Source organism: Myxine glutinosa, unplaced genomic scaffold (assembly GCF_964187855.1).
Source record: "Myxine glutinosa unplaced genomic scaffold, kmMyxGlut1.1 SCAFFOLD_2642, whole genome shotgun sequence".
NCBI classification, from domain to species: domain Eukaryota; kingdom Metazoa; phylum Chordata; class Myxini; order Myxiniformes; family Myxinidae; genus Myxine; species Myxine glutinosa.
The window spans coordinates 14,564-39,203 of record NW_027618736.1 but is presented as its reverse complement, the minus strand read 5'-3'; the positions used below and the strand labels follow the sequence as shown (position 1 = coordinate 39,203).

Sequence of the window (24,640 nt, the reverse complement as noted above, 5' to 3'; positions counted from 1 at the left end):
AAAAGCTGAATTGTAGTAGTAAATTCATTCAAAAAGAACCCGGGCAACGCCGGGTGCTTTCAGCTAGTTCACCATAAATGTGAGTGCTAAAGTTTTAAAAAGGCAAAATAATAACCAACTTTGTAGCTCTTCCATGAGCCTTCGACCACGTAGAAATAAAATAAAAACTCAAGGTTTATACCAAAAAGGGGCAAAGGCTCAGAAGGTCCAATGTTTCAGCTATGAGAAGTGCGGAGGGTGGGAGTAAGAGAGCAGGGCCTTTCTCAGCGCTAAACATATTTTAAATTAGAAAAGCACTCGGTAGAGCCTCCAGGCTAAAAGGTTTATGTTTTGTATCCCACTGATAGGCTGGATTTGCATCGATACTTGAACCAAAATCTAATCGGCTTGATCTTGTCACCAAACAAACTCATCCACCTAGTTTTGTCGTAACTGATCCACAACTTTTTAAAATACCATCCTTATATAGTTTTTGACCCCATCTTATCTCTCAAAGGTGAAGAATCACTTACAATTAAAAAAAGTTATCATATCGAGATCTGCATTCAGACCTTCATCAAAATCAAATCAATTTGTACTTGTGTTACATGCCAAACCCCGGTCACGGTGTACCTCCGAGCCCCGAGAGGAGTCACGGCAGAAAGATGTGTTATTCTGTATGTCAAAGATCAATGGTGAAGCCACACCAATTGTTACCAACAAACAAATATTGTATTAAGATCACACAAGAATAACTACAACAACAATAGTAATCAATTGTACAACCAATATATATTTCCTATGATGGTACCATCAGGTTCGTACAATATAACTCACTGTGCTCCAAGTGAGCGAAAAGAAGAACATTCCCAATGTCTCTATTCCTGGCTTCAAGCCAAAGTTGATTCCGGCTTCAAGCCAAAGTCGATCCACTCCAGTGATCGTCCGTACGATGTCGCACCGAGACCAGAATCCCATTGGGTTGACAGTCACAGCCCGCTGCCAAAGCTGCGCACAGGTGCCCTCAAGGCGACTGGAAAATCACACCCTCGGGTATGGACGTTCCACGGCTCCAAATCGGCGAACCGCAAATTTCCCACTCAAAGGTCACGTGACACACGCACACCAGATTAACGTCTGAATGCGGTGAAAATGGTTGAAACGAAGTGAAAAACCTTGAGCGATGCGCAAAGCGCGCGAGTCAAAATGGCCGATGGCCCGTTCTCGAGGCGTAACGGCACTACGATGATTCTCCTCGGAATCAACCGCAAAACCTGCCACGCAGGTTGATCTGTCACAGCGATAACAACTCTGTCGCAGGAATGCCTTTCCTGGGAAACCCAAAGTTCACTCATGACTCTCGGTCGCCAACGTTCGCTCCAGACCTCGAAGCAGCTAGGCTTCTTGTCCGACTCACTCGCTCCGCCTTCTCTTCCTCTTCTCTTCGTCGTTGTCCGGTTCCGGTTTCATTTAAAACATTAACTTTTTTACCTTTTGAAAATAGTAATCTCTATCCCTTACGACAACAATAATAGTACATGGAATCAAAAATGTTTACAGTGGATGAAAACCACAACAACGGAAGTGACGAATCCGTAACACTTGTCACACACTCAACCTATCCAAGTTTCATTCCAATCCATCCATAACCATTTGAGATATTGTGCTCACAGACAAACAAACAGGGGTGAAAACATAACCTCTATCTACCTTTGGTGGCGGAGGTAAATATTTTTTGGTCAAAAAAAAAATCTCGTTTGGTGTTTTTGTTCTGTGATTCTTGCAAGTTTGGTGATTAAGGATTCTACCAACTTCAAGCTGTTATTTTGTTATCTCTGTCTATTAGCCTCACACAGAGAGGCTATTGCAATCCATCTGCATGTGGGTGAATATGTCAGTCCACACAAACATATAGATTGTTCATATCTAATGTATTTTATACAGTCGTGGCAAAAAATATTGGCACCCTTGCACGTTTTTCAAAGAACTCACAATTTTCTCGAAAAATAAGTTGAAATTGACAAAAGTATTTGGTCTCCACAATTCTTTATTTCACTGTTAATATTACAGAACCTTTGTTTTTGATTCAGAACTTAATATATCCTTTTAAATCAGAAAACAAAAAGAAATGGCATTGACAAAGTTATTGACACTCTAGATTTAATATTTGGCAGCACAGCCTTTGGACAAAACAACTACAGTCAAGCGCTTCCTATAGCCATGAATGAGCTTCCTACATCTTTCTACTGGCAGTTTGGCCCACTCTTCTCATGCAAACTGCTCCAGTTCTCCCAGATTTGAAGGATGCCATCTCCCAACTGCTGTTTTCAGATCTCCCCACTGGTGTATGATCGGATTTAGATCTCGACTCATTGCTGGCCACTTTAAAACAGTCCAGGGTTTTGTCTTGAACCAATTTTGTCTTGAACGCTTTTTGAACTGTGTTTGGGGTCATTGTCCTGTGGCAAGACCCATGGCCTTCGATGGAGACCCAGATTTCTGACACTAGGTTGAACATTGCACTTCAAAATGCCTTGGTAATCTCCTGATTTCATGTTGCCATGCACACATTCAAGGCACCCAGTGCCAGAGGCAGCACAGCAACCCCAAAACATCACTAAACCTCCTCCATGTTTGACTGTAGGGAAGGTGTTCTTTTCTTTGAAGGCTTCATTTTGTTTTCTGTAAACATAGAGATGATGTGCTTTACCAAAAAGCTCTAATTTGGTCTCATCTGTCCACAGGACATTCTCCCAGAAGGATTTTGGCTTGTTCAGGTGTGTTTTAGAAAACTCCAGTCAGGCTTTCTTATGTCTCTGTCTCTCAACAGTGGGGTCCTCCTGGGTCTCCTACCATAGAACCCCCTTTCATTGAGTTGGCGACGGATGGTGCGAGTTGAAACTGTCGAACCTTGTGTCTGAAGGTCAGCTTAAATCTGTTTTGCAGTTGATTAAGGTGCTTTCTCCACCATTCGAATAATCCTTCCGTGCAATCTTCTATCAAGTTTTCTCTTGCGGCCACGTCCAGGGAGGTTGGCTCCATTGCCATAGGCCTTAAACTTCCTGATAGCATTGCGTATAGTGGGCACAGGAACATCAAGGTCTCTGGAGATGGACTTGTAGCCTGGAGATTGTCCATGCTTGGCTACAATCTTCTGTCTGACCTCCTCAGACAATTCTCGGGTTTTCTTTTCTTTTCTCCATGCTCATTGCCGGACACACAGTGACACAAAACAGCAGAATGACTCTTTTTCTCTATTCAAACTGGTTGAATGAATTATTTTTATATTGCAGGCACCTGCAACTCACCACAGGTGAGTTTGGTTTCAAAGTAAAGGAGAATCACCTGCTTGAAATCTAATTATTTCTAACAACTTCTAAAAGGTACCAATAATATTGTCCGGCCCATTTTAGGATTTCTGTGTGGAATAAGGTAAGATTTAGGAATTCTTTCAGCTTTTTTCTTTTTGTTCCACTGCAAATCAAAGAAATACATATGTCGATACCAAAAGATGTTTTAATTTCAACAATTTTCTGGAAGAAATGGTACATTATTTGAAAAAAGTGGAAACTGTGCCAATATTTTTGGCCACAACAGTATATCTAGGCAAGGTGCTCTTTGAATTGCTAAATGCTCAGTCGTTTTTGTGTGCTCTTTATAGTCTTCCATTTCCACTGGATAAAGTGGGAAATCAAGGAGATGGCAAGGAGACTTACGATGTGAGTCCGCAGCAAAGGGAAGGCCTGAATGTCGTACAGCAAATTCTGAAGGGCTCGGATGGCCTAGACAGCTTAGATGAAGTGTACACTTTCCGGTAAGGCATGAACCACTTCCGTCAATAATTTCTCGGTTGCTGAGTAGTGTGTGTGTGTGTGTGTGTGTGTTTTGTAGGTCATTTAATCTTCAAGTATGCTTGTTTAATGAACATGGTGTCTTGATTACTGCAGAGAAGGATTCACCTGGATTCACTCAAAAATTCATGACATTTCAAGATTCACCAATGATTTGGGAGTCAACCGCTTATCTACTTTGACAAACAATATTAATCTGATATTAAACATCATAAAATATCCAGAATTTGTTTCCTTGTCTCCACCCCCTTTGGAACGTTGCTGATACACTCAGTGTGCAAAACCTTAGGAACACCTGCTCTTTCCATGCAATGGACTGGACTGATCAGGTGAATCCAGGTGAAAGCTACGATCCCTTTTTGATTGCACCTGTTAAATCCACTTCAACTCGTGTAGATGAAGGGGAGGAGACAGGTTAAAGAAGGATTTTTAAGACTCGAGACAATTGAGACGTGGATTGTGTATGTGTGCCATTCAGAGGGTGATTGGGCAAGACAAAAGATTTAATTAAGTACCTTTGAACAGGGTATGGTAGTACGTGCCAGGCGCACCGGTTTGAGTGTGTCAACAACTGCACTGCAGCTGGGTTTTTCACACTCAACAGTAGGGTGGTTCTTAGGCAAAAAAATAGGCAAATAAGGAAGAAAAAAAAAATTGAATTGTTTCACTCTTAACCTTAAATTTTTTTGGTATTGAGGTAAAACTTCTGTATGTGAAATATTTTTGAATACATCAAGTTTTAGGGGTTGCACAGTGACCCATTGTTGCCAGCCACTCATTGTTGCCCGATAAGTGTTGATTTTCTGCAATCGGGAAACCTCTTGCGATGTTCTGTCACAATTTGAAGCAAATACTGTTCACCCCTTGTCAGGAGACGATTGTCCTCTTCAATGAGAGCAACTGCATACACCAGAGTGCAGCTGTGAAGGAATAAATCGTTTTAAGGCCATTTTTCCCCGCTAGAGTGGGGGTTGGCCTTGTGGGCCCCATGACCTCATGGTTCCCTGTTTGAGGCAATGTTTTTATGGCCGGATGCCCTTCCTGACGCCAACCCTTAGTTGCCTTATCCATAGGGATACGGTGTACCTATTCTAAACCGGGGTACACACCGGGATCATTCATCCCAGCAAGCTGGTACTCAATTTGCCGACCTCGGAAGGATGACAGGCTGAGTTGTACCAAAGACTTAAAAAAGGTACACGTGCTGTTTCTTTGCTTGGGGTTCAGTATTTAAAGGAATAAGAGGACGCACAAGCCCCATAGGTTGGCATCTATGGGGAGGAGGAAATTGGAAATTCTTCCTTAGGAAATGCTCCGCTGATTGTGAGTTTGCCGAGAGTGCCCCGGGAAGTGACGGCACACTTTCTCCAACCTCACTGACTGTGTTTGTCTCATATAACAGTGGTGTGTGTGTGTGTGTGTGTGTGTGTGTGTGTGTGTGTGTGTGTGTGTGTGTGTGTGTGTGTGTGTGTGTGTGTGTGTGTGTGTGTGTGTGTGTGTGTGTGTGTGTGTGTGTGTGTGTGTGTGTGTGTGTGTGTGTGTGTGTGTGTGAATTTTGTTCAGTGAGCAAAGGTGAACTGACTGATATGAAACCAATTTTGTTGCATTCAAAATGTCAAATGTAATCGTCGACAATTTCGTATCCACTGTGAAAATAGCTTCTCGCTCTCCTTCTCGCATACCAATAAATTAACGGGTTATTTATATGACACAGGTATGATCGTCCTGATGATTTCCTGTATCTAAGATTCCACCCATTTCCTTCAGGAATATAAAGTTGTAAGCCAACAGTGGCTTCATTTGGTTGAAATATGTCTAGTCTTTGAACTATGGAGACGTCTTGCAGGACTTTCTTGAATTACAAATTAGGTGTTTTTGTGTGAAGGACCTATGTCACAGCTGTGCCACAAATTTCAGATATGTTATGGAGCAACTTGCCTTTTTCAAGAAGTTGGAGAAAAGGCCCTACCCTTGGCAATGCTGTTTGACAATTGGGTCCGACTATTCTATACCCATAAGCGCTTATAAAGTGGTAAGTAAACTTTTAACCTGTTTTGAGCCTTTAATTTCTTACAAGAAAGTGGTTGTGTGTGTGGAACAACCAATAATAATGTTGAACATTCATCATGCATTATACCACAACACCACCTTTACAAGTTTGCAGTCAGAAAAATAAACCTTAGTTTAATGCACTCCGGCCTAATGTCCATGGCTGGAGACTTTCCACAGCCTCTCATGTGATTGGTTAATGTCCAATACTCCACCAATACCTTGGGGATGAGGAGTACAGTATTTGGGCCCTGAACATCCTGTAGACGTGTATGTTTGATGGTTGCAGGCACATATTGTTGGAGCAGCTGAACAGTCCCCAACCAGAGACTACAGGTTGGAGTGCATCAAACCCCAAACATAATGCCACCACATCTTTCAAAAGGTCATTGGTAGCAGAAGTTCAAGTAGCTTCAAGGTCGCTTATCTCAGTCAAACTTTTCCCCCCTGCTCATTATTCATCTTCTCCTTCTCTTCCCTTTATAAGTGGTGTGGTCCAATGGTACCGAGCTTCTAATCATGCGTTGACTACGATACGCCTCCACTTCCCTCTGTCCTCAGCCAACTCTCTCCACTCTCCAACCACCCGCACCTTATTGATAGCCTTCCTCACGCAATCTTCCCCTCTCACACGTGGTCCACTTCTTATTCCTCCTACCTTGCTCCCTCAACCTATTCGCTCTCTTTGCCATTCTTCCTCCATCTGCATTGTGTCCAGCTGACTTCAGCCGGCTTTTTACCAATCTCCCCCATCAAGCTCATATGCACACCAATCTCTCCTCCCTCATTTCATGCATCCTCCTTCTATCCATCCTCTTCATTCCCGCAATCCTCCTCACTCAGTTCCTGCATGCCTGCAATTGTTGTATAATTAAACTCTTTCATATATTCATGACCCAAACTGTTACATTTCACATTTCAGGTGAAATTCTCACAGAATGTATCTTTCACACACCAAATTAGGTCATCGTCCCTCATCACATGTTGCCATGTGCAGGTCACAGAGGAGACACCACGGAAATCTTGGACTACAGTGAATGCAGAGTCTCGGCTTGCAGATGATGTAAAGCGTGAGCATGTATATTGTTTGGACGATGAGGATGAGACTGAGGTGAAGAAAGATGACCTCATTCAGGGTGAGAAATGCTTCATTTGAGACTCGTATTAAAACCACTTTCTTGTTAATCAGTCCTCCCAACATTGATTAACTTGCTATCCGGTTTATCCTGGATAACTTTCCAAACATATTGATCACATAAAATGTAATTCCAATACTTTAACTATGGTTACATTGCCTTTTTCGAAGTTCCTTGACAACGTTGTTTGTGGCTTTGCACAGGTTATCGTTATGGCAGGGACATCATCCCATTTGCATTGGCAGATGAACAGCAGCTGAAGTACAAAACTGATGGGAAATGCTTCTCAGTTCTTGGCTTCTCCACAGCTGCTCAAGTGCGAGAATACAATTATATTCTTTAAGACCTTTATAATCTAATTTTTTTTATATTGAAAGTTGGAAAGTTTTTCCATTTCTGATCATATTTTGACTTTGTTCCAAAAATAATACAAAGGAAAAAAAATCATTTTACTTTTGCTTTCGCAATCAACTTCTCATATGCAATTGAAATCAAACACAACTAGAATGGAACTCAGTAGAGAGCATACCTCCGCCTGGTTGGCCATATCACTCAATGGTGAAGAATCACTTAAAAATTAAATAATTCTCATATCCGAATCCATAATCAGATCTTCACCAAAATCGAATCGATTCTTCCTTGTCACACACAACCTATCCAACAAGCTTCATCCAAATCCGTCCATAACTTTTTGAGTTATCCTGCTATGTATCATTTTGGACCTATCTCACAATGGTGAAGAATCACTTAAAAAAAAAAAAATTCTCATATCCGAATCCATATTCAGATCTTCACCAAAATCGAATCTATTTGTCCTTGTCGGATACCCAACCAGTCCACCAAGTTTCGTCCAAATCCGTCCACAACTTTTTGAGATATCCTGTTATGTATTGTTTTTGGCCCTGTCTCCCAATGGTGAAGAATCACTTTAAAAATTCTAGTAGCCGAATCCGGATCTTCACCAAAATCGAATCATTTCGTCTTTGTGACAAACGCTACATCTCTGCCAAATTTTGTCCGAATCCATCCACAACTTTTTGAGATATTTTGTTCACAAACAAACACAGAAAAAACAGACAGGGGTGAAAACATAACCTCCATCCACCTTTGGTGACCGAGGTAATTATTGCAGTGCACAGCATACCCCAATCTTTATAATAGAGGTCAAGGCTCATGGAAGGTGGGTTTACTAATTGGTAAATTTACAAATTGTTTAACAGAGTAGTATATCATTTGTCAAATTCAATATCACTTTTTGCATTCAATACCACAATTCAATACCACTTCATTCGGTTTGGCCACTAAAGTGATTTCTCTGGTTTACCTGATTGAGGTCAATGCCGGTGCTTTAGCAGACCAGCCTGCTTCTCCATTAGCTGCGTATTCTGTACTTAAAACGTCACCAATGCACACTAACAACTCATATGGCAATCCATGAAAACTGTACACAGAAAATTTTTATAGGAAACTCGTAAAAATCCCGTCAAATATGATGGTTTGGAACAGTTTATTCGACGGTGCAGTCTCGTGAGCGTGCAAAAGTCTGAAGCCTCGGCCTAGTGTCAGGTGTGCTGATATCTTCTTTATTTATTAGACATCCTTCAGATATAAATGAACATTTGTTTTACTCTGCGTACGTTGCACATCATGTGCAGCAAATTTCACATCCTTGCTCCTTGTTGTGCACTGCTCCTTTCCGACGCCATCTCCAGGCGCTGCATGACGTCATCGCCAGGCACCGAAGAGGGCCCGGCGATGACATTTGCTGAAAAGGAGTACTCAGTTTTCACTCCGGTTGTTTTTTGTTTGTTTTCTTTCTTGTTTGTCCGGGCGATATCTCAGGAACCTTTTGAGCGAGGAAGCTGATATTTGGACATGACAATGACCAAGTGATGTGGCCATAAAGGACATTTTGATTTATTGATTAATCGAATAATTATTTAATCATTTGATTGATGACTGAATTAATTAGTTGTTTTTTTTAATCACAGATTTGGATGAAACGGTGGTGGTTTAGGTATTCTATGAGCCAATTGATTAATAATTAATGATATTCCCATTATTATTTATTTATTTTCATTATTAATCACTTATTAGTCCCCTACCGGTGTGCACCGGAGGGGACTATAGGTTTGCACTCCGTCCCTCCGTCCGTCAGTCCGTCAGTCCGTCAGTCCGTCACGCAAAGAACAGTTTTCCGGACTTTTTTTCTAAACACTTAATGCTAATGATTTCAAACTTGGCACATGGTTTCCCCATGATAAGTTACAGATCAAGTTCGAACTTCACGACGTTTCGATCATTTTAAACAAAGTTATGGCACTTTGAACTTTGGTAATCTATCTATAATTCCAGTAATCTCTGTGTGTGTGTCTGTGTGTTTGTCTGTGACCGCTGTTTCTCGACAACCACGGGTCCGATATACTTGAAACTTGCCAGGTATATTGCTGGGGACCTGAGGATGTGCCTTTTCAAGGTTTCATATTAATCGGAGAAGTAGTTACCGAGCTATGGCGATTTCTTTACCAAACTCCGCAAGCCGTTCGCTTTGGACCAAACCATTTCATGTAAATAGAGGGGGGGGGATTGTCACCGTACTCGCAAGCCGTTCGCTTTGGACCAAACCATTTCATGTAAATAGAGGGGGGGGGGGATTGTCACCGTACTCGCAAGCCATTCGCTTTGGACCAAACCATTTCATGTAAATAGAGGGGGGGGGATTGTCACCGTACTCGCAAGCCGTTCGCTTTGGCTTTGCGAATGGACCAAACCATTTCATGTAAATAGAGGGGGGGGGGGGGATATAATTTTAGATATATATATATAGTACGGGCATGCCCTAGTCTATCTATAATTCCAGTAATCTCTGTGTGTGTGTGTGTTTGTCTGTGTGTCTGTGTGTTTGTCTGTGACCGCTGTTTCTCGACAACCACGGGTCCGATATACTTGAAACTTGCCAGATATATTGCTGGGGACCTGAGGATGTGCCTTTTCAAGGTTTCATATTAATCGGACAAGTAGTTACCGAGCTATGTCCAAAAAACGATTCAACCAATCAGAGAGCAGCAAGCTATCACGTGTGCCGAACGTGGCGAACAGACTCTGCCTCGGACGGCACATTTGAGAGCGTATTCATTTATTTCACGTTGGCAAACTATGTTGGCGCTATGTTGGCGTTAAACTATGTTTTAAAACTAATTAAAACTAATTTGCGATTCATCGTAACTGCGATATGCGACCTTCCGGACAGTCAAATGAGGACGTCACTTCCGGACTTACGGATAGTCATAGTGACGACGTACTGATGCTGAACGTGGCGAGCAGACGCTGTAAGGTACGATCGATTGTAGTACACGTTTATAATAACTCTGCCGATACAGGCCCGATTAACTGCAGCGCCATCCGAGCTGCGGCGTCGTGACGATACATTCATTGTACGGTCACATCACGCACTTACGGGCACGCCCATGGGCCCATGGGCACGCCCATGCATGCATGGGCGAAGACATTTTTTTTTTTTTTTTTGGCAAGGAACGGGCACCCACGTACGGGCACGTCCTAGTTCTGATAATTCTGATGATCCTTAACTCAGTGCCATTTTAAGTTTTAATTTCCTTTAAAAACCAATTTCTCTGCAATAATAGGACCGATTGAGATAAAATTTTCACCATATGATGGACTCGGTCTGTAGAATATTTTAATGGTAATTATGACGTCACAGGTCACGTGGTTCGGTCGCCATATTGCTTTTCGTGAAAACACGAAAACACCTTTTTCTCTGCAACGGCTGAACAGATCGAGGCCAAACTTTGCAGGTAGAATCGCATACCCATGACGAACAAAAAAGTCAGCGAGCATGACGTCATGCGTCACATGGTTTCAGAGTTGTGACGTTTTTAAGCATGAACCTTTAAAACCGAGCTCCTCCCTCATTTTTGATCCAATCGAGGGGAAACTTCACAGATCTGTTCAGCACTAAAATGTCCTTTTGGAATTTGCGATAGGGCACGTGGTTTGGCAGATATCATTAATTAGACGAAAATATTTTTAAAAATGGATATCTCTTGCTTATTCTCGAGTTCTCCTCAAGCCGCACTGCGCGTCCTCAGCCTCGTCTCGCGAACGTCAACAGCGCGACACAGCGCGCGCTTTCCGGAGGGGCGGAGCCAAGCCGAGCAACACATATATAAACATCGATAATTGATCGTGAACTGAAAAATATAATAAACTAGCAGAAGTACCCGGCATTGCCGGGTGGGGGAGGGGAGGGGGAAGGGGAGGGGAGGGGAACGGGGGGGAGGGGAGGAGAGGGGGGAGGGGAGAAGAGGGGGGAGGGGAGAAGAGGGGGGGAGGAGAGAAGAGGGGGGAGGGGGAGGGGGGAGGAGAGGAGAAGGGGGAAGGGGAGGAGAGGGGGGAGGGGGAAGAGGAGGGGAGGGGAGGGGAGGGGGGAGGGGAGGAGAGGGGGGGGGAAGTACCCGGCATTCCGTGTATAAACGTGAGGGGGGGAGGGGAGGGGGGAGGGGGAGAGGGGAGGAGAGGGGGATGGGGGGACGGGAGGAGAGGGGGGACAGGGGTGGGAGGGGGGAGGGCGCGCGAATCGTCGAATCAGCACGCTGCTCTGCCACCGATTCAGATTCCGTGTATAATATTCCTCGCTGAAAAAAAATATGGATCTAAAGATGAAAGAAAAAAAAACCTATGTGGTGTGAATGGCAATGTTCCTCGCTGAAATGTGAAAAAACGCAATCGCGCGGCAAGGAACATCACGTGATCGCTCTGAGCGATCGATTGCAACGCTGCGTCCTGTCGTGGGCGTGGCCAACGTGGCCTCATGCTCCCAGGTGATTGGCTAACTCGAGCTCGAGAGAGCCATAATGCGCAACGTTATGGCAAAAAATATGGATCTAAAGATGAAATGGAAAAAAACCTATGTGGTGTGAATGGCAATGTTCGTCGCTGAAATGTGAAAAAACGCATTCGCTTTTCGCTCTGAAATACGTGCGAACGCGTAACTGAGTTAATGGCGGCAAGGAACATCACGTGATCGCTCTGAGCGAATCAGCGCGCTGCTCTGCCATTCCGGTCATAATATTCCTCGCTGAAATGCGCTGAGGTAAAAATATGGTAAAAAAATATAATGAAATAAATTTTTAGGTCGGCCATGTTCTTCCCAGGCTCAATGGCCATGTTTGGGCCAAATATCAAGTACATGAACCTCTCCGTTTAGGAGTCTATTGGTAACATTACACACACACACACACACACACACACACACACACACACACACACACACACACACACAAACTGTGTTTTATATATATAGATTACTGATGGTTTCAGAGTTATGACGTTTTTAAGCATGAACCTTTAAAACCGATCCCCTCCCTCATTTTTGATCCAATCGAGGGGAAACTTCACAAATCTGTTCAGCATGTCAGTCTACTAAAATGTCCTTTTGGAATTTGCGATAGGGCACATGGTTTGGCAGATATCGTTAATTAAACGAAAATGTAAAAAAAAAAAAAAAGGATATCTCCTGAATCGCTAGTACCTCAGACCGTGAGTTGGTAATAATTTATATAATTCACACAGTGCAATACATGCAGGCCGCTCCATGGAGCGACCTTGCGGACTTATCAACGAGGCGAGGCGTGACACACGTGTGTCTCAGCATACCTCAGATCAAGTTTGAAAACCAGCATCAACCGTGCATAAATTTGCATATTCGATCATTTTTGACAAAGTTATGGCACTTTGAACTTTGGTAGGGGACATGTATTGCAGTGCAATACTCAGAATGCTTGTTTATTTTCTTTCTTATCTGGCCAATATCTCAGGCAACTTTTGAGCTAGGATGCTGATATTTGGACACAACAGTGACCAAGTGATGTGGCTATAAAGAATATTTTTGATTTATTGGTTAATCAATCATTCCATTTATCATTTATTGATTAATCAATTAATTATTTAATTCTTGATTAATTAATTAAATTAATTTTTAGAAAGTTACAGCCTGGTGTTGGCTTAATGGTTTAATGTGGCTGCTTGAGATCTCAGGGTCTTCAGTAAACCCATTGAATTAACACCAGGTAGGTTGACAGCCTATCATCGAGGTCGGGAAAATGAATATCGGCTTACTGGGAAGAATGAGCCATTCGAGTTTGCCTATGTCGGAATGACGACCTGTCCAGAGTTGTGCCCAATAGTCTACAAAAGTGCTTCGGCAGCCCTATGCATTTCAAGATGCAAAAGGAGTGGTCTTCTTATTGGAATCACAAGGCACTGCATCAGTGGCACATTCATGCTCCCAGCAATGATGCAACCAGTAGCCACAGGCAGCATATGAAATAATATAATTAATATATACACACACATACACACGACTCTGTCTGTATGTTTGTTTTTCATTCATTATACATTTCCAAACCCTCTGGGCCAATGTCCCCAAAATTTGCCAACGTCGCAATAAAAACTTTCAATTCCTAATCATATTGATGTAAAAAGAAAACATTAAATAACAGCGTTTTCGGCAATTGTGCGTTGTATGCCACGTGACCTCCTCGGCCGGGAGTGGGGCGTGAGTCAGTTCTGAGTCAGCTTTGACTGTGAATGTCAATGTTCTGTCAGGAAGCTAACCTATTGTATTTAAATATTTAATTTCCATATAACCACCTTTAGAGGCCATTTTTCCCCGCAAAGCGGGGGTTGGCCTTTTGCGGGAACCGTGGTTGTTGATGTTTTTCGGTCCCCTATTTGAAGCAATGTTTTACGGCCGGATGCAGGACTACATCAATTATACGGAGTTGTTGCCCGAACTTGTGCGACCATAAGCAAGGAAGCGGCCATTTGGCCCATCACTGCCATGTTGCACTCCTAAAAGAGAACCGAAAATAGTTGCTCTATCAGACAGAGAGACAGCGATTAGTACCATCAGAATGGAAAAGCGAAGAAAAGGTTGAGCAACAGAAGTTGTTGGAGATACTTTTAGCTAACGACCAGAAAGATCTATTAGTGGAAGAAGATGAGAGGTTGTCACATTTATTTTGGATAAAGGAATGCTTCACCTCACGAATAACTTGTTTGCAGTGATTTCTGGCAGATATGAAAGCTGAATGCGAATCGGAGGAAGAAGAGTTTTTCCATGTCGAATATGCCGCATCCCTTGCACGAATGGCCGCAAAGCAGGAATTATTGAACCAAGAGTTGGTAGGAGAGATAAACCTGAAAGAGAAGAGGATATAAACCTCCATTCCTGCAACAATAACTTCAGCTGTACGTTCAGCAGAGACAGAGGCATCGTCCAAGGAGAGGCAGTTGTTTTTCCAGGGAAAATCAGAAAATAAGTTTCGTAAACCAGTCCAGTCTGCACTATTGAAATGCCAATACTGGTGTTTAGTCGGAGGAGAAGGAGTGGTGGTAAGTAAAGTGATGTTCACAAGATTGTGTTCAGAAGAACCAATTGGAGGTGAAATTGTGTAACTCTAACGCAACAGATTGGAGGTGAAGAACAAATCCAAAGTATTGGAAAGAGTGGTCATGACGATCTGGGATATGGGTAGGGTGGGTGATAATTTGTTCCAAATCATTGAGAGTGGAAAATGTAAGCGCTTCAGCTCCCCCCAACATCTGTGTGGGAAGATTTCAACCACTCCCTGTGGTGTACATTGAAATCTCCTAAATAGAGGAATTCTGCTTGAGGGTGTTCGGATGTCATGGTCTCATGGCAGGAATTAAGATAGTCAAAGAACACTATAAAGTTTGTAGATTTGGGAGAGCAGTAAGTGAAACAGAGAAAAATATTGATGGTCTGGAGACAAATCTTAAGCCAGATGACATCAACGTTTGGAGATTTGAGGTCCACAAGGCATACAGCAGGCATGTTGATGTCGGAGTAGACACAGACTCCTCCTTTGAAGTGGAATCGTGAGTGAAGGTTGTAGTTTGAAATGTTAATGGAGGTAACAAAAACATCATGTGACAATTGGGTCTCTGAGAGAAGCAAGATATTAAGAGAGGTACTTGCTTGATGATGTTCAACAGAGGAAAGATTTGAAGAAAGACCACAAATGTTGGTGAAATAAATTGAAAAAGAATCAGGTTGTTGATTCAACAGGTAGGGGTCTTGGTTAGGACTGATACTGCTACTGCCTGAGCCCCCCTCTCGTTTGCAGCAGAGACAGGCAGGTCACCGGAGATTCTTTGCACCCCATAATGCCGGAAACTAGGGGCCTATAGCTTTTCAGACCTTTTCATATTTAATTGGACGTCTCTGAGGAAATGTGAGGAAAGAGAAATAAAAGAGAGAATGTAAAGGTGAGGAGTTGAAATGAGTAAGAAAAGTGCATGGTGTTTGTTTGTGAGAAAGAGAGCTTGAAGCTAGCCCGGTAGCTGTAGTTTGAATGAGACAGAAAGTAAGACCACCAATCCTGACACGGAGAGTGTAAGATGGTTCCGGGCACCACTTTAACGCTCCTAAGTCAGAATGGTAGTACTGCCCTGAGCGGTTGCTGTCTACAACCAACAAACCTAAAAAATGACTACTACCATATGTTCAAATATGTACACTAGATATGAGAAGTAAATTTAACAAAACATTTTTTTTGCTGCAAACAAAGCAAAAAATTCCACTGTATGAAGTTGAGTTAAACAGCTTTTCAGAAAATACATTGCAATAAATGAAGCCCTTTGTCTTAATTAATTATTGATAACTTGTACTCCAACAAGATTTAGAAGTAAATGTGGGACTTGACACAAGTTGAAGTATTATGAGAGTGATTTGAGACTTGATCTCAACGACTTGACACTTGACTTGAGACTTTGCTCAAGTGACTTGTTGACATCTCTGCTGTTCACTAACACCGTTTCACTTATTTATATTTGTTTGCTAATTACAAAAACGAAATTTTAGTTTTTTCCCATTTTAATACTGTTACGTTTATGGGGGTAGATGAAATACCTTCGTCGAGATAGAATCGTATAAATTAGCATGCTCCGAGTGTCGCATAGAAGAAGCCATCTCAATGTATCTATGTAGAGTCGAATGTCCTGTTAAGTGTTTAGGTGTCTCCACACGGAGGAGTGGAGTTGTGCTATATAGATAGGGTCTGTAAAGTTAAATCCCCTGTGTGTAAATGCCTTTTGTAATTTTTCCTAATGTTCTTATAAAACTAAGCCGGCCAGGCAAATGACTCCACTCGCTCACCATGCTGCCAGGTCCGACAAACCTGCCACATTTGGCGATCGGCACGTAAATCCCGCCTCACGACCACCGACGTCATCCGAACATTCCCGAATGACGACTGGACCTCGGCCCCCGACGACTCGTCGATGGACTGCCTTCACACGATGGACTGCCTTCGTGATTGGTGGAAGGGCGATGGGATGATTGAGTAGTGCTCGATGATTGGACAGAGTGTGACGTCAGCGTGGAACATTCGAGAGCTGAAGGAAAGAGAAGCTGTCTCACCATATTGGTGTCTTTCGGCCTGGCATTCGTTGTAGGCAGTCGCATTCTCCCTGTCTCTCTCTCTGTCCTGGCGCTCATTGGAAGCGGTCGCATTTTCTCTTTGTTCCGGCTTGGTCGTGGGCGGTGGGGCATCTTTGGCTCGTGTGCTGAACTGAACAAGAGTGGTTCAGGGCAGTCGGCAGCGTGAGAAGGACCTCACGTTGGGACGTCGAGGAGCGTGACTTCACGCCATTTTGTGCGTTTTCCACGCGGTGGTTCGAGGCGATGACCAGCCAGCCTTACCAGCCATTTGGGGACCCAAAGCTAAGTGCCGGCCGGCTTGAAACGAAACGTCATTTATTTTTACTTTATTTTCCCCTTGTTTGTATACGAGTCTGAATGGAGACGTCTCAAATTAGGAAATCGTTTTTTACCTCATATTCATTTTATTTGGTTTACAATTACTTTTAATAAATTCATTATTTGTTGAATTTTACTTTTCTTGTCCTAGTTCGTTTCTTTGTTTGTGGGTTCGGAATAACCTCGTGTGTTTCTGATCAGATAAGGCCTCAAACCTTCATGCGTGTGTGAAAACATAATCCTGCCAAGTTCGCAGTACGTCTCAGAGTTAAAGCTCGTTTCGGTCATTCGTCCTCTTGGGGTCTTAACCCTGGGGACACGACAATACCAATGTAATGAGGATTTTTTATATCTGCCAACAAACTACCATATCATCGGCAAAAGACAAATCTTGCACAGTTTCGTCACCAACTGTTGTACATCTTTTAGTACCCTTAGCAACTGTTTTTGTCCCCCGTCGCACTGCGGAGCGAAAGGGGGACTATGGTTTTCCCCTCCGTCCATGTGTGCGTCCGTGTGTGCGTAAGCGAAGGACCGGATTCTAATTTGGTGTGTGTGTGCAACTAGGCATATGGAAGAACCCTATTGAAAATTAGGTCGCCACGTCAAAATCCAAGATGGCCGCCGCCATGTATGTCTTGTGAGCCTTGTGAACCTTGTGAGCGGAATATCTTGAAAAATAAGCGAAGTACCAACTTCTAATCTGGTGTGTGGGTGTATCTAGGCATAAGGAAGAACGCTATTGAAAATTGGGTCGCATGTCAAAATCCAAGATGGCAGCCACCATATATATGTCTGAACCTTTTGAGCGAAATATCTTGAAAAATAAACGAACTACTAACTTCTAATCTGGTGTGTGGGTGTATCTACGCATAAGGAAGAACGCTATTGAAAATTGGGTCGCCACGTCAAAATCCAAGATGGCCGCCTTGCGTCTTCCACTTTGTCAACTCACATCACTTCACCAACGGGGGACCTAGGCGTAATGCTTGTTTTTATTAAGGACAATTATTTTTCTCAACCAAATGTTGAGAGAGGCCCACCAACTGCCGTGTGAAAGAATTTGAAGCGTTGTTTTGGGCATGACCACTTCAATGCAAGAGAGAGGACTCAAACCTGAAACATCCCTTCACCTCGTTTCCCTTGGTGGTTAACACACCTCTCTCAACATTTTGTCAAGAAAATTATTTGAAAGACTCGTTTTCCTTTTTTTTCTTTTGTAACATTTAAGTTACTTGGATTTTTTTCATCAGATCAGACGCCATCACTATCTGGGCAACCAGGTATTGCAGATTGCTCCTCGAAAAGATGATGAGGTAAGTGAGTCTGATTGTACATTCATAAAATGTCCTTGTATCAAATTCAACATTTTGACTGCCTGATTGTACATTCATAAAATGTCCTTGTATCAAATTCAGCATTTTGACTGCCTGATTGTACATTCATAAAATGTCCTTGTATCAAATTCAGCATTTTGACTGCAACAGAATATCCAAGAATATGATGTAAACTGAAAAATTGCTTCAAGAGATTTTCCATGCTTTTCTTTCAACAATTATTTGATTTAAAAAAAATGAATATAAAATAAAGTTTGGCTGGAAGAGTAGATAACCTTAGCTTTGCTTCTTGAGCTTCACTGTGTAGCAAAAAAAGAAAACAACGGTGTAGAATTTTGGTTTTGATGGAAAGCAAGTTGGAAGTTCAATGCATCTTCATTTGGCCGAGTTCATTCATAAGATTTTGTGTTCCCCATCACAACCACTAGTTGCAGTGAATAGCCCACTATATAAGCTCTCACCCATTATTTGCAGCACGCAGCTCGAGCACTGTCGACATTGATCCATGCTTTGGCCGAGTTGGAAAAGGTAGCCATCATGCGGTATGTTTACAATGCCATTACCATGCCTCGGATTGGTTTTGCCTTCCCTGTGAGTAACGACACACAAGAGGTGAGGACTTTTGACCTCCATCTATGTTTTATTTTTGCTGTTGTTTATTAGTTTTGACATGCCTCAAGATAATCTCTCGACCTGTACTTGTCCTAGCAACTATAACACCCACTATGCTGAAATAGTTGTGCACCGTATTTTCTTGTTTTGTTGTAGAGTTGATAGAGTTCCGTCCAGTTGTAGAGTTCCGTTTTGGACGGTTTTGAGGGAGTTCATGGGGGTTACGGATATGGTGTGAGAAATGGAGAAGGTGAAAGGATTTTGGAGTTTGCTGATGGAGCTGATTTGTTGATTTGTAATACTCAGTTCCAGAAAGGGGATAATAAGCTTGTTACATACACGTCAGGTGGGTCGACGACAACCGTTGACTACCTGATGGTGCGTAGGCGAGATAGGGGGCACCTCCGGGACACAAAGGTGATCCCGGGGGAGGAGGCTGTTTCACAGCACCACTTGGTTGTCTGCGACATAAGGGTGAAAGGTGCGAGGAGAGCTCGGCGGGTGAAGTACCAACCGAGAATGAAGGTGTGGAGGTTGAAAGAGGTGACAGTAAGAATGAATGAATATGAATGATCGTTATAAGGCCATTTTCCCCGCGAGAGCGGGGGTTAGCCTTGCGGGCCCCATGACAATCATGGTTCCCTGTTTGAGGCAATGTTTTTATGGCCGGATGCCCTTCCTGACGCCAACCCTTGGTCGCCTCTTATGATGCGCAGGGATACGGTGTACCTATTCTAACCGGGGTACCGGGATCATTCATCCCAGCAAGCTGGTACTCAATTTGCCGACCTCGGAAGGATGACAGGCTGAGTCAACCCCCCTGGCGTTAATTCAGCGATCGACCGGGATTCGAACCCAGGATCCTCGGATCCCAAGCCGGCACCCTAACCGCTAAGCCAACACCAGTAAGGGAGGCATTAAAAGAGAGGCTGAGTAGGGTAGAGGATGATGTGGTTGAGCTTCAACGTGGTTGGATGTCAATGAAAGATAGTCTGTCGGTAGCCGTTGGTGAGGTATGTGGATGGACAAAAGGACCACCGAGGCACTCGGAAACATGGTGGTGGGATGATGAAGTTGGAAAGAGGATTGACGAGAAGAGGAAGAAGTTCAAGGAGTGGCAGAAGGCGAAGGGTACGGGAGCAGAAAAAGCAGAGCATGAAAGTTATAAGGCAGCCAAGAAGGCTGCAAAGAAAGAGGTAGCAAAGGCGCAGGAGGCATGTAGGAAAATGTTCGGAGAACGCTTGGATTCGAAAGAGGGTCAGAGAGCGGTATTCAGGATTGCAAAGCAGATAGCGAAAGAGAGGTGTGATGTGATGGGGGTGAGTTGCTTGAAGGATGAAGTGGGACAAATCGTTGTGGACCCAGATGGAATTAAAGGAAGATGGAAAAGATATAATGTAATGCTGTTGAATACAGAGAATGAATGGGATGGCAACATAGAGAGTAACCCAGTTTTAGGACCGGCAGAGAAGATAACTGAGAAGGAAGTTGAGGAAGCGATAAAAGCAATGAAGAGTAGAAAAACGGGAGGGCCGATGGGAGTTGTGGGAGATATGTTGAAGGCAGCAGGAAGTTGGGGGTGTGAAGAGCATGACAGAGATCTGTAATCTGCTGGTGAAAGAAGGCCACATTCCAGTGGATTGGGAACTGAGTAACCTCATCCCTCTATACAAGGGGAAAGGTGACCCTCTGGAGTTTGGCTCGTACCGAGTGATAAAGTTATTGGAACATGGAATGAAGGTATTGGAAAGGGTGTTGGAGAGGAGGATAAGGAAGAAGGTGAAGATCGACGAAATGCAGTTTGGATTTATGCCAGGAAGAGGAACGACAGACGCGCTCTTTATTGTGAGGCAGTTGCAGGAGAAGTACATGGAGAAGAGGAAGAAGTTGTTTCTTGGGTTTGTTGATCTGGAGAAAGCATTCGATAGGGTTCCACGCGAAGTGTTGACATGGGCATTGAGGAAGTTAGAAGTGGAGGAATGGTTGATCAGAGTAGTGATGAAAAACCACCTTTAGAGGCCATTTTTCCCCGCAAGCGGGGGTTGGCCTTTTTTGGGGACTGTGGTTGTTGTTGTTTTTTGGTCCCCTTTTTGAAGCAATGTTTTACGGCCGGATGCCCTTCCTGCCGCCAACCCTTTTTGTCGCCTTTTTACGACAAACAAGGAATTACCAGTGAACTGGTACTCAATTTGCCGACCTCGGAAGGATGACAGGCTGAGTCAACCCCCCTGGCGTTAATTCAGCGATCGACCGGGATTTGAACCCAGGATCCTAGGATCCTAAGCTGGCACCCTAGCCGCTGGCCCAACAACACCAGGATCAGAGTAGTGATGGCAATGTACAAAAGAGTGCGCACAGCTGTAAGGACGAAGGACGGGAACAGTGGTGAGTTTGAGGTGAAGGTGGGAGTGCATCAGGGGTCGGTACTAAGTCCACTACTATTTTTAGCTGTGATGGAGGTGCTGGCTCAGAACGTAAAGGAGGGTTTACCGTGGGAGTTGTTGTATGCAGATGATCTGGTGTTGATTGCGGAAAGTATGGATGGACTGAAGAAAAAGATGAACAAGTGGAAGGAATGTATGGAGACAAAAGGTCTGAAGGTGAATATAGGAAAGACGAAGGTGGTGGCAAGTGGTAAAGCATGTGGTGAGGTGGAAAGAACTGGGAAGTGGCCATGTGCTGTGTGCAGGAAGGGTGTCAGAGTGAACTCCATTCAATGTACAATGTGCGCTGAGTGGGTTCATCAAAAATGTAGTGGTCTGAGAGGGTCATTAACCAGTGTGGCAGCTACATTCAAATGTAAGGTGTGCACAGAGGGAGCTGCAGATGGAGGAAATGTTGAGTTGGATCTTGGAGACGGCGTGAAGCTGGAAGGTGTGAAAACATTTTGTTACCTTGGAGACATGCTGAATGGAGAAGGTGGATCAGACTCGGCAACGGTTGCTCGAGTGAGATGTGCATGGAAGAAGTTTCGGGAACTGAGTGGCGTGCTCATGAGGAGGGGAGTGTCGTTGAAGCGGAAGGGAAAGGTGTATGCTGCATGTGTGAGAAGTGTTATGATTTATGGGAGCGAGACATGGGTCATGAATGTCGAGCAGCAACGAAGGCTGGAAAGGGTGGAAATGCGAATGGTTCGGTGGATGTGCGGAGTATTGTTGAGAGAGAGGAAGACAAATGATGAATTGTGAAAGATGATGGGAATAGAGCCTGTGATTGATGCTGTGAAGAGGAACAGGTTGAGATGGTTTGGTCATGTGTTGAGGAAGGATGAAAGTGACTGGTTGAGAAGAGTGATGGAAATGAATGTAGAAGGAAGTAGAGGATGGGGAAAACCGAGAAAGACTTGGCTAAAGATGGTGGAAGAAGAAATGCGGGCAAGGGGGTTAACAAGGAGAGATGCAGAAAATAGGGCAAGATGGAGAAGATTGTCATGGGGACCGCAAGGCTAACCCCCGCTCTAGCAGGGAAAATGGCCTTAAAATGCATGTTGTTGTGTTGTTGTTGTGGAGTTGATACTTGTCTTATTTCACATTCCAATCCAATGTTGTATGTCTAACTATTTGTGTTATTTCTCACAGTGTTTGATGTTCATCCAACTTCCCTTCGCAGAAGATGTCAGAGATTATTATTTTCCTTCTCTGCGGAATAGCAAAAAATTTGCACCAACAGGTAATGTAGTTTTTAAAATCTATTACTAAAAGGAGCATCTTCCATGTGTCCATCACACTTTATTCTAAAGGGTTACTGCTGTTGTAGAATGATAAAATGACACCATAGGAAAGCTCACAATCAATTTACTTGGAACAAAAATTACTCTCAGTTTAATCATAAAGGTGTCCATTTTTTAAAAGCCAGTCGTTCTGAGATTAGAAGAAGAAGAAGAAGAAGCAAGATTTGGAGCTCAACGTAACTGTTCCAACAGTAACATTTTTATTATTCTGTGACAGTAGGAACCCTTTAAAATAAAGTGTGATGGATACGGAAGAAGCACACGAAATTATACTTGGTAATACTTCTCGAAGCAAGAAAAAATATATAATAGTACATGGAAGGAGCACACAAACAACAACAACTACAACCACCACAGCCATGACGACAGTAGCAACACCAATTACGTGTAATAAAAGATCCTTTTTTGAGTGTTTCATTTTACATCTTCATTGAGTCTCACAGATAGACATGTAATATGTTGTATTCACTCATGTCACATCGATCTGGGATACGAAGCCCGTCCACCATTACTGGAGCCAACCAAACGTGACAGCGAAGCCACCCTGTCAAACACACGATGGCATTTTCTAAGTACTGTATTTTGATGACTTACCCCAGGATGTAAAACACAGATACCATGAACTATCTGATTCTGACAACAAGCTCCATGACGAATCGAGACTAAAATAAATTAACTAATACCGAGTCTAGCATGGGAAATACCTATCACTGATGAAGTGATCGAGCGAAGTGACTGCTATGCACGGATAGTACTTGTGAAAGTAACCAGATTACTGTTTGTGGGCCTTGCTACTCTTGTTATAAAAACAAGGTTTTGATACTTAGCCTCCACCGAAATGAAAGGCCATGGTAATCGGTCTTTGTGTCAGTATTTTAGTGTGAGTCCTTTCATAGATCTACTTTAATATGGGCTTGTTAATTCTCAGATCTAATGTAATCTATATACTCTGGTGACCCTCTCCAATTAAAAGTGCATTTTGGGTTTTTTTTCATCAAGTAAATTGCAGCAAAGTTGTCGAATTTAACTTCAAAAAGGGAAGAATGCACAGATAACAGTGTCCGTGTATTCATCCAGATAACAGATGAGTCCTTAAGTATGTTCCAGTCTGTTGTCTCGAAACAACCTCAGAGCTGAACAATGAATTCTTCTGACCAGCACTGTATGATCCTTATGACAGGTTTTGAGCACTTGAGTTCCTGTTTATTTGCTGGTATCAGGAAAACTGAAGCATGATCAGATTTACTGTAGTGAGGATGACGTACCGAATGATAAGCACCCTTGATTGTTATAAAATACTAGCAGAAGTACCTGGCATTACCGGGGAGGGGAGGGGCACGGGGGGGAGGGGAGGAGAGGGGGGGGAGGGGAGAAGAGGGGGAGGGGAGGAGAGGGGGGAGGGGGGAAGGGGAGAGGGTAGGGAGGGAGGGGGAGGGGGTTGGGAGGGAGGGGGAGGGGGGAGGGGGAAGAGGGGAAAGGGGTAGGGGGGAAAGGAAGGGTAGGGGGGAAAGGGAGGGGTAGGGGGGAAAGGGAGGAGGGGGGAGGGGGGAAGGGGAGAGGGTAGGGTGGAGGGGGAAGGGAAGGTGGAGGGGGAGGGGAAAAGGCAGGGGGAGGAGGGAAGGGGACGGGAGGGATATAGATGGTTACTGGCAATTGATCACATCCACAAATGATGTAATCCACACAATTTATGTACTTTACATAACGTTAATAGGAATACATGGCTGTGTAGTTGGGAAATACAGTTTGTTTGAAATAAATCACAAATATCAGATGAAAGTTTTTAAAATTTAGAACTATTCTCACTCAGAGTTAAACATCACCGCAATATTACGCAGTTGCTTCAACGTTTTCTGTGAATTATATGTCATCATTGTGAGACATCATATACTTGGCCTTGCACGTTTTCTTTGTTTTTTTTTGTATGCTGAATCGAGGCTCATGAAAGAGCTGACATTTATTTCACAAACAAATCAACCAGACAAACAAAATATATAAAAAGAGGGAGCGGAAGACAAGAGAAGGGGAAGCACACAAACACTTGAGGGCACACAACATTTAAGAGCAGGGAGATGTGTGGGAGGGAGAGGGCTTGGGGGGAGGGGGGTGGCAGAAGTATCAAGCACAAGGACACCAAGGAC

At 43.4% G+C, this 24,640-nt stretch overlaps 1 protein-coding gene across 2 annotated transcripts in view; it reads left to right on the top strand.

Moving 5' to 3' along the window:
- LOC144888237 (X-ray repair cross-complementing protein 5-like) overlaps window positions 1-22,488 on the top strand; it is a 42,765-nt gene extending 20,277 nt beyond the window's left edge. Inside the window, exons 3-9 of one of the 2 annotated variants that reach the window (XM_078769472.1) lie at window positions 3,641-3,793; window positions 5,748-5,862; window positions 6,877-7,015; window positions 7,219-7,331; window positions 18,074-18,136; window positions 18,632-18,769; window positions 22,348-22,488. In XM_078769472.1, the coding sequence (XP_078625598.1) occupies window positions 3,641-3,793; window positions 5,748-5,862; window positions 6,877-7,015; window positions 7,219-7,331; window positions 18,074-18,136; window positions 18,632-18,769; window positions 22,348-22,467 (841 nt within the window). In that variant the 3' untranslated portion in view covers window positions 22,468-22,488. The remainder of the gene's footprint in view (window positions 1-3,640; window positions 3,794-5,747; window positions 5,863-6,876; window positions 7,016-7,218; window positions 7,332-18,073; window positions 18,137-18,631; window positions 18,770-22,347) is intronic. The other variant, XM_078769471.1, reaches the window with a different exon arrangement.
- The last annotated feature ends 2,152 nt before the right edge of the window (window positions 22,489-24,640 follow it).